This window comes from Bos javanicus, chromosome 15 (assembly GCF_032452875.1).
Source record: "Bos javanicus breed banteng chromosome 15, ARS-OSU_banteng_1.0, whole genome shotgun sequence".
Lineage (NCBI taxonomy): Eukaryota > Metazoa > Chordata > Mammalia > Artiodactyla > Bovidae > Bos > Bos javanicus.
Window position 1 is genome coordinate 47097792 of NC_083882.1, and position 10012 is coordinate 47107803.

General features: G+C 38.2%; 1 protein-coding gene across 1 annotated transcript; it reads left to right on the plus strand.

Annotated features, from left to right (window-relative positions):
* Nucleotides 1-698: 698 nt before the first annotated feature.
* Nucleotides 699-1855, plus strand: LOC133261225 (olfactory receptor 56A1). Its single transcript, XM_061439738.1, has one exon. The coding sequence runs from the start codon at nt 850-852 to the stop codon at nt 1792-1794; it is 945 nt and encodes a 314-aa protein (XP_061295722.1). The 5' UTR covers nt 699-849; the 3' UTR covers nt 1795-1855.
* Nucleotides 1856-10012: the final 8157 nt, after the last annotated feature.

Here is a 10012-nt window from a genome sequence, read left to right on the forward strand (position 1 = left end):
GAATCAGAGACTAAGATTTGTAAAGGGTATGTTACAGACTGGGGGATGCTTCCCAGATGGTGCTAATGGTAAAGAATCTGCCTGCCAGTGCAGGAGACATGAGACATGGGTTTGATCCCTGGGTCAGGAAGATCCCCTGGAGAAGGGAATGGCAACCCACTCCAGTATTCTTGCCTGGAGAATCCCTTAGACTGAGGACACTGGTGGGCTACAGTCCATAGGGTACAGTCCATAGGGTACATAGGCTACAGTCCAAAGAGTCAGACAGTACTGAAGTGGCTGAGTACTCATGATCATAGAATTGAGAGTATAAATTTTTCCATCTCCAATTTACTTTGGTGTGTGACTAAAAAGTGAGGAAAAACTAATTTTTTAAACTACTATCTAATAAATTATGTCAGCAATACTCACCAAAAAGACCTATAGTTAAATGTGATTTTCTGACATCTTTATAAATTATAGATTAATCTGTAAACTAGTGAGCATTTCTGGCCTATGGGATCCATAATTAGCCAATTTGCTTTGGTCACTGTCCCTTGGAAAATTTTTTATAGCTTTACAGTATGTTTTAATGCAGTGATTCTTCTTATTTTCTTTTAAATTTTGTGGCTTATTTGTCTTATTGCTTTTCCATTTAACTTTAGCAATAATTTGCCAGGCTCTCCCACCATTAATATGTAGCTTTAGAAAACTTTGCCTTTATTTGGGATTGTTCGTCTATATCTCATCAGTTTTCTGGATGAGTAAGTGCTAGAGAATATTTTGGGAGTTTTGTTTTTTATTGACCTAATTCCTGTGCCTTACCATACATAAACCCAAATAAAATCTCCTCAGTTTAGGATTTACCTCATGACATCACCCAGTAACTACTCCTCTGCTCCAGCCTCCAAATTCCTCCTCATCTGCTTCCCTAACTACCAGAGTTGGCAGCACTGGCTGGCCTTACCCTTCAGCTTCCTCTTCCTCCTGGCCATGGGGGCCAACACCACCCTCCTGATCACCATCCGGCTGGAGGCCTCTCTGCATGAGCCCATGTACTACCTGCTCAGCCTTCTCTCCCTCCTGGACATGGTGCTCTGCCTCACTGTCATCCCCAAGGTCCTGGCCATCTTCTGGTTTGACCTCAGGTCCATCAGCTTCTCTGCCTGCTTCCTCCAGATGTTCATCATGAACAGTTTCCTCCCCATGGAGTCCTGCACATTCATGGTCATGGCCTATGACCGCTATGTGGCCATCTGCCACCCACTACGATACCCATCCATCATCTCTGACCAATTTGTGGCCAAGGCTAGTGCTTTCATCATAGCTCGGAATGCTTTGCTGCTTTCACCTGTTCCTATTCTCTCTGCCCGGCTCCGCTATTGTGGGAAAAATGTCATTGAGAACTGCATCTGTGCCAACCTGTCTGTGTCCAGACTCTCCTGTGACAATATCACCGTGAACAGAATCTATCAGTCTGTGGCTGGTTGGACTTTACTAGGCTCAGATTTCATCCTCATCTTCATCTCCTATATCTTTATCTTAAGAGCTGTGTTCAAGCTCAAGACCGAGGGGGCTGCTGTCAAGGCTCTGAGCACGTGTGGCTCCCACTTCATCCTCATTCTCTTCTTCAGCACCATCCTTCTGGTTGTGGTGTTGACAAATGTGGCCAGAAAGAGGGTCCCCATGGACATCCTGATCCTGCTCAATATCCTTCATCACCTCATACCCCCTGCCTTGAACCCTATTGTATATGGGTTTCAAACCAAAGAGTTAAAGCAGGGGTTTCAGAAGTTGTTGCATAGGGGGTTTTAAACACACAGAAGAAGGCCTTCTGTGGAAACACCTATTACTATTTCCTCTGTTTCTATTTCAGGATTTGTGATTCCAGAAAGCAAACTAATGCTTGATAGTGAACATTTCCTACCCAGTTTCTGTCCTTCTGGTATCAAAATTCATTTGCATAGAGTGGGTAAAACTAATATTCTTAGGTACCTAACTTTGTATCTAAATATTATATATTTAAATAATCTCATCTTCATAAAAATACTACAGGACAGGGATTACTATTCCACTTTATGTATTAGAAAACAATAATTTATGGAAAAATGTTGAAAAAGGTCACATCTGGTGAGTGGTAAAGCATCAATACAAGTGCAGGTCTCTGACTCCAGAGTCCTTCATGACACAGCATTCTTTCCTCAGATACAACTGAAGCTCTAGTTCTGCTCTTCAGGCCATGATCTCTGGGACGTTTTTGTGAACCTCCAGCTGATAAGTATATTCTCTCTAGATCCTCTCTCTTGAGAATCAGGGAGAGCTAAGCAGAGGCACAGAGCTCAGAGAGATCACCATCTTTATCTCATCATGACTGTTCCAGCTTCTGTTACAAAAGGATAATATTCATAATGGTACTGCTTATGCCCAACAGAATCCTCATATGTTTTATGGAAACTCTTTATGGAAAGGCTGGGTACTAAGGACCCAAGTGAAGGTAGAAGTGGGGAATGAGAAGACCAGAAATGTGAGGAATGGATAAACTGAGTGTGGTGGTTTATGGAGACCTTCTGTTAACTTAAAACCATGTGCCATCTGGTCTGGAGCTGCACTCAAGAGGAGAGTACAAGTATGGCATATGGTTAAATTTCTGGATTCACAATCTAGTGAAAATGGGTGAGAAAACATAATATATTATTGTAGTTGGTAGGCAGAGATGTCATTATTTACATTGGTAGTTGGGAACTTAGGGTTTGAGCTTATCCTATGGGCTTTCCTAAAGGTCAGATATAATTCTTATTTGCAAAATTCCATAGAATAAAAGCAAGGGCCACTCTATTAAGAGGTCCTCAAACACTAGTTCCAGTGAATAGATTCCAAAATTATTAAAGGCCTTTGAAATGTAGATAGTACTAGTACCTTGCTTTCAACTAATACTATCTTTATTTTTGAATTGTCTCTTGACTAGTAAACTACAAATACTAGATGAAAAAGTGTATACTCTATGGTGTTAGAGTATTAAAAAGAAAAAAAATGGTGAAAGCTGGAGAGCTGGTTAGGGGGTGGGTGGAGCGCTGCTTGATTTCTTTGCAAAAAGCATGAAAACGTGGTTAGAAAGTATTTCAGAGGAATTTCTTTAAAGAATGAACAGAACTTGATTAACAATTGGATATGTGAGATGGAGAGAAAAATGTCTGTATTTCATGCTGACACTTCTGTGGATTTTATTATCTCTAACCTTGGTTGTTCAAGGAATTTTGGCCTAAAGTTATCTTCTTATGAGTGAAGACAGAGACTGGTTCCCGAGAGTCAAACACGGTTGACCTGGAGGCCTGGTCATGCAGTTATCTTTACTTAGCCCTTTGACTCCATGAATAAAAGATTTATAGTTACATGCTTTTTCCTGAGACACTCATATTAATTCTGAGTACACATACTATTGTCCGTATACACAAGGAAGAAAATTTTCATAGATTTTCCACTTAAAAATGAATCTAAGTGTCATCCTTAAACTTGAAGGTCCTGAATTAGTCACATCTCACTTAATTTCACATTTTTACAATGCCACTGCCCTTCCTCCAGTCCTAAAATCTATTTTCTTCAAACTTCCTGGCTATATTTTAGCGCTCCCAAATCACTATAACTTCAGGTTCCCCCAGAAGTATACCCTCTTTTATTGTGGTGCATAGTCCCCTTAAGATACTAAGTCTTCAGATGTAAAACGTGTCTCCTCTGGCTGTGGGGAGGGTAGAGGGCTTATGCAGTCATAAATCCAACCCTGAACCCAGGGAGGTATCAGAAGTGGGATGGTGCTTTCATCTGCTTGTTCAGTATGATTATACATAGTTATGAGGGACTTTAGCTTGTAAATATGGAGCAAACAAAGTCAAGATTTATCCTCTCACTTGAAACAACAGCAAAATTGGACAAAAATATGTGAAACAATAGTTCTGAAGGCATTGGACATTAGGCAATGGAGGATAGGAAGTAAATGAGCTAAGTCCCTTTTACTGGAGAAAGAGTGTTGAGCATTCTGAGGAGGAATTCCAGACTATGTCAAAGGGAGGGTGAACTTAAATGTAGCCTGACAGTCTTCCTGTGTTGAGGACATGGGGGTCAGGGGATCCTAAGGCAGCTAAGAATTCACAGGGCAGAGTACTGGAGAAAAGAGAACTGCCTAGAATGAGAACTCCAAAAATCTGCAGAAGGGCTCCCGTAAAGTATTCAAGAGTACTGATCAATGAATTCTTGTGTGGAAACTATTCAAAAATATCTGAGAAAACAAAAGCAAGAACTCACATAACCTCTTCAAAGGGAGGTTGGGATGGCCTTTCAGAGTTTTCTGGGTCTTTCCTGATGGCTCAGATGGTAAAGAATCTGCCTGCAATGCAGGAGACATAGGTTCAATCCCTGGGTCAGGAAGATGCCCTGGAGAAGGGAATGGCAACCCACTCTACTATTCTGCCTGGAGAATTCCATGGACAGAGGAGCCTGGAGGGCTACAGTCCATGGGGTCACAAAAAGTCAGGCACGACTGAACAACTTTCACCTTCACCTTCAGACTTTTCTAAACTGAGGTATGTGTGCCAGGCCTTTTTCTTCTCTCATCAACTATTCATTGGATGGGGGTTGCCCCAGGGAGGGAGCATAACATTGGAGGAGGCAGCCCCTTTTACCAAGGGCAATGTCCCAAAAGGAACACAGCTGAATGCCCTTATCAGTGTTACAGTTCAATGTAAAAGACGAAGTCCTAACCCACAAAATACATCAGGAAAGTAAAAGGGATTTTAAGGATCAGAATAAAAATGATTAAATTAACGTGATTTTTATATTTTTATATGGTATAATAATTTAAAACAATGAACAATTTTTAGAATTAGTTATATATTTAGTAAGATGTTCAAAGATAAGATAAACTTGAAAAAATTAGTAGTTTTCTTTTTTCCTTTTTTAAAAAAAAATTTTGGCTGCACTGGGTCTTCATTGCTGAGCACGGGCTTCTCTAGTTGTGGTGCATGGGCTTAGTTGATCCAGGCATGTGGGCTTAGTTCTATGACAGGGGATCAAACCCGTCCTTACATTGGAAGAAGGATTCTTTACCACTGGACCACCAGAGAAGTCCTTCAATAGTTTTCTTTATATCAGTAAAAATTATCCAAAAATATTAGAAATAAACATGACACTTACCACAAGAGGAATTTATTAATATGTAGAAATTGGCATCATAAAAAATACACAAGACCTTTAAGGACATAATTTAAAAATTATACTAAGCTATTTAAGTGAAACTTCCACTTTACTTTTACACCTTAAAAGTAGAGAAAACAATTTATGTGGAAAATAACATATGAACATTTTAAAGATGTCAGTTCTCCCCATATTAATTGATAAATTCAATGAAATTTCAAGAAACACTCCATCAAGATTTTCAGAGGAATGTTTGTTACAGTTTTTCTTAAATGTATATGGAAGGTGAAAGTCTCATTAAATGGAAGAGAGATTTTAACAGCATTCATGTTAACACATATATGTGAAATCTGTTTAGAAAAATATAACCTATTTTGCAGGGCAGAAATAGAGACACAGACATAAAGAATAGGTCTGTGGACACAGTGGGAGGGTAAAGAGAGGGTGGGATGAATTGAGAGAGTATCATTGACATAACTATACTACCATGTGTAAAATAGCTAGCTACTGGGAAGCTGCTGTATAGAACAGGGAGCTCAGTTTGGGGCTCTGTGACCTAGGGGGTGGGATGGTGGGGATGTTAGGGAGGCTCAAGAGGGAGGGGAAATGTGTATACATATAGCTGACTTATTTTGCTGTACAGCAGAGACTAACACAACATTGTAAAGCAATTATTCTCCAATTAAAAAAGATTCAAGTTGCACCTTAGATTAGATAATAAAGCATACTACAAACTCATGATTTATAAAATGATTTTGCCTAGCTAGTGTAAAAGCATGGGATATAAATGATATGATATAAATGTATATATATGATAATATCATATATACATATATAAGATCTTCAGTTCAGTTCAGTCGCTCAGTTGTGTCCGACCCTTTGTGACTCCATTGATTGCAGCACATCAGGCTTCCCTTTCCATCACCAACTCCTGGAACTTGCTCAAACTCATGTCCATTGAGTTGGTGATGCCATCCAACCATCTCATCCTCTGTCATCCCCTTCTCCTCCCGCCTTCAATCTTTCCCAGCATCAGGGTCTTTTCCAAAAGGTCAGTTCTTCGGATTAGGTGGCCAAAGTACTGGAGTTTCAACTTTACCATCAGTCCTTTCAATGAATATTCAGTATTGATTTCCTTTAGGATTGACTGGTTTGATCTCCTTGCTATTCTAGGGACATGCAAGGGTCTTATTCAACACCACAGTTCAAAAACATCAGTTCTTCAGTGCTCAGCTTTCTTTACACTCTGAACCTCACATCCATACACAACTACTGGAAAAACCATAGCTTTGACTAGATGGACCTTTGTAGGCAAAGTAATGTCTCTGCTTTTCAATATGCTGTCTAGGTTGGTCATAGTTTTTTTTCCAAGGAGCAAGCATCTTTTATAAAAATTTCATGGCTGCAGTCACCATCTGCAGTGATTTTGGAACCCAAGAAAATAAAGTTTCTGAGTGTTTCCATATCTATTTGCCATGAAGTGATGGGACTGGATGCCATGATCTTTGTTTTTTGAATGTTGAGTTTTAAGCCAGCTTTTTCACTCTCCTTTCGCTTTCATAAAGAGGCTCCTCTGTTCCTCTTTGCTTTCTGTCATAAGGGTGGTGTCATCTGTGTATCTAAGGTTATTGATATTTCTCCTGGCAATGTTGATTCCAGCTTGTGCTTCATCCAGTCCAGCATTTCACACGATGTACTCTGCATGTAAGTTAAATAAGCAGGGTGACAATAAATAGCCTTGATGTACTCCTTTCCTGATTTGGAACCAGTCTGTTGCATGTCCAGTTTTAACTGTTGTTTCTTGACCTGCATACAGATTTCTCAGGAGGCAGTTAAGGTGGTCTGGTTTTCCCATCTCTTGAAGAATTTTCCACAGTTTGTTGTGATCCACACAGTCAAAGGCTTTGGCATACTCAATAAAGAAGTAGATGTTTTTCTGGAATTCCCTTGCTTTTTCTATGATCCAGCGGATGTTGGCAATTTGATCTCTGGTTCTTCTGCCTTTTCTAAATCCAGCTTGAACATTGGAAGTTCTCCGTTCACGTACTGTTGAAGCCTGGCTTGGAGAATTTTGAGCATTGCTTTGCTGGTGTGTGAGATGAGGGCAATTGTGAGGTAGTTTGAGCATTCTTTGGCATCGCCTTTCTTTGAAACTGACCTTTTCTAGTCCTGTGGCCACTGCTGAGTTTTCCATATTTGCTGGCATATTGAGTGCAGCACTTTCGCAGCAGAATCTTTTAGGATTTGAAATAGCTCAGCTGGAATTCCATCACCTCCATTAGCTTTGTTCGTAGTAATGCTTCCTAAGGGCCACTTGACTTCGCATTCCAGGATGTCTGGCTCTAGGTGAGTGATCACACCATTGTGGTTATCTGGGTCATGAAGATCTTTTTTGTATAGTTCTTCTGTGTATTCCTGCTCTATTCTGTGTATTCATTATAGAGATGGCAAGAATATATATATATATATATGTGTATATATATATAGTCTATATATATAAGATCATATTTTATATATATTTTATATTTTATGTATAAGATATTTTACATTTTATATATAAAGTATTTTATGTTTTATGTATAAGGTATCATATATAAGAATATTTATATATAAGATCTTAACATACACATAAAAATAGATGAAAAGCACACAACTGATTGTTTATACCAGTTATTTCTAATGGGTTCTAAGATTTTACTGGATGACTTTAAATGATGTACAATATCATAATTTGAATGCTAGAATGTCAATGTATTATTTTGTAATATAGGAAAAATGAAAAGTTATTGATTGGACTATATTGTTCAGAGTGAGAATTTGAACGATTAATGTTGGATTTGTGGGAAAAACACATGAGTGTTTATAAGTAGAAAACAAATGTGAGAAGTCAGTGAATTCAGGGACCTATTTAAAGGTCATCAGTTAGGAACTCATGGGAACCAGTAAAAATGAAGAGAAGGCTGGGAACTACAAAGCAGCTCTTTCACTGTGTAGGGCTGGACTACAGTATCCCTTTTGAAATCTTGGTTTGGCCATCAGTCGGTTCCGGTGCCCTCTATGCACAGTCCTATTGCGTTCCAGGTGTACACCTCGCAGCACAAGAGTAGAGCTGTGCTGAGTTCCCGGCAGAAACAGCTCCTTCCCTGCTTGCCCTGAGTTGTTATCAGCTCTCCTCATTATTATCTATTATCCATGCACTCAATCCTCCAGTGCAACATAAAGCATCAGGAAGCTCCATACAAGTAGCAGACTACTACAATTACACCAATCCCAGACAAATTTATAAAGGGCACTGGAATAAATTTCTGCTCATTTTCTAATGCAAGGTGGCTCCCAGGTGATGGTGTCGGCAGATGCATCAGATGAGACAACAAAGAAATGAAATGAATTATGTATTGCCTAACTAAATTATTTGTCTAAAATCAGTGAGAGGCTACAGGCTAAAGTCTGTTTATCAGATTATTTCTCTATTGAATATATTCTTTATCTGATGTCTAAACTTCTCCAAAACTTTTCTCAGATTTATCCTTAGTTTAAGAAATTATACTGTGTGTATACTATATGTATCCCTCTTATTATTTACTTCACTTACATACATTTATTTTTCATCAGAATGTGATTTTCATACAGTGGGCATCCCTTAGCTGGGAAAACTGGAAATGCTTGAATACTTAGTTCAGCCTGTACTCAAAACTTAGTCTTTCTTGTTTAAACTACCAGTTTTTGATTTATCTCATTTTTGTGGCTGATTCATCTCTAAAACTTAGATTTGAAACATCCTACTTTCTGACTATCACCTTCTAACTGCAGGCTCAAATTTTTAACTATCCTTAATGCAGTCACAATTGTTGAACATCAAGACTACCAAGCCACAGAAAAAAATTTCCTTCATTTTATTATTTTTCTTTTTTCTTAACTTCTCAAGCTGAGCATGTACGGCCCATCATGCAATTATGCTCTTGTAAATAATCTGACCTCCTTTGTTCTCTTCCTCCATTGTAGTTGCTTGAAATAACCCAAACACTGACTAAATCTAAATATCTATTTCCTTTGTGGAAGATTGAAGCTTTCTAGAAAAAAAATCCCCTGAGTAACTTGTTGATTTCACATTAAATTTATCATTATCAACTTCAAATGTAAGCTCAACAATTCCCAGAAATCTCACTATGTGATACCATTATAGTAAATGGGTCCATGTCTACTAGGTTATCAAAGAGAATCCTAGAATTATATTTGATTTCTACACTGAATGCCTCATTTTCTAATTCATCAGTATATTTATTTGACTATTCCTCCAAAATTTGTCCCCTCAATCATTTCCTCTGCCACCAGTCTGGTCCCGGCCACCATCTTGTCTGGGCAAGTAACAGTCTTCTGACTGGCTTCTCTGCTTCTACTCTTGTTTTTCTTCCCATTCATACCTCTCTTCCTTAAGGCCATTTTGATTCAACAACTTATCTAAAGTAATGCTCCCACAGTAATGTTCTATGATGGCTTTTGACAGGATTCTGTATATTTTCTTTTGTAAATTTTTTCTTTCATAAATTTTACAGAATTTTCTTTTGTAAAATTACCAAAGCTTTCTACATTTTAATTGTATGATCAAAAGAATAAAATTAAAAGCATATTTAATTAAAAAATAGAAAATATATACACATAGTTCAAAGTTTTAAAAGTTAAAGGTATTCAGTAAAAATAATTAATTTTCCATATCAGTTTTATTTCTAACTGCATATGTTAGAAAACCTAAATAATTATGGCCTAAACAAAATAGAAAATACTTTTTCTTCCATGTAGAAGAGTCTCAGAAATGGACATCTAGGACTGAAACCAGAGCTTCACTGTTTCT

Excerpts from the sequence above, each read along its gene's own strand:
- LOC133261225 (XM_061439738.1), top strand. The coding sequence starts at position 850 with ATGACATCACCCAGTAACTACTCCTCTGCTCCAGCCTCCAAATTCCTC.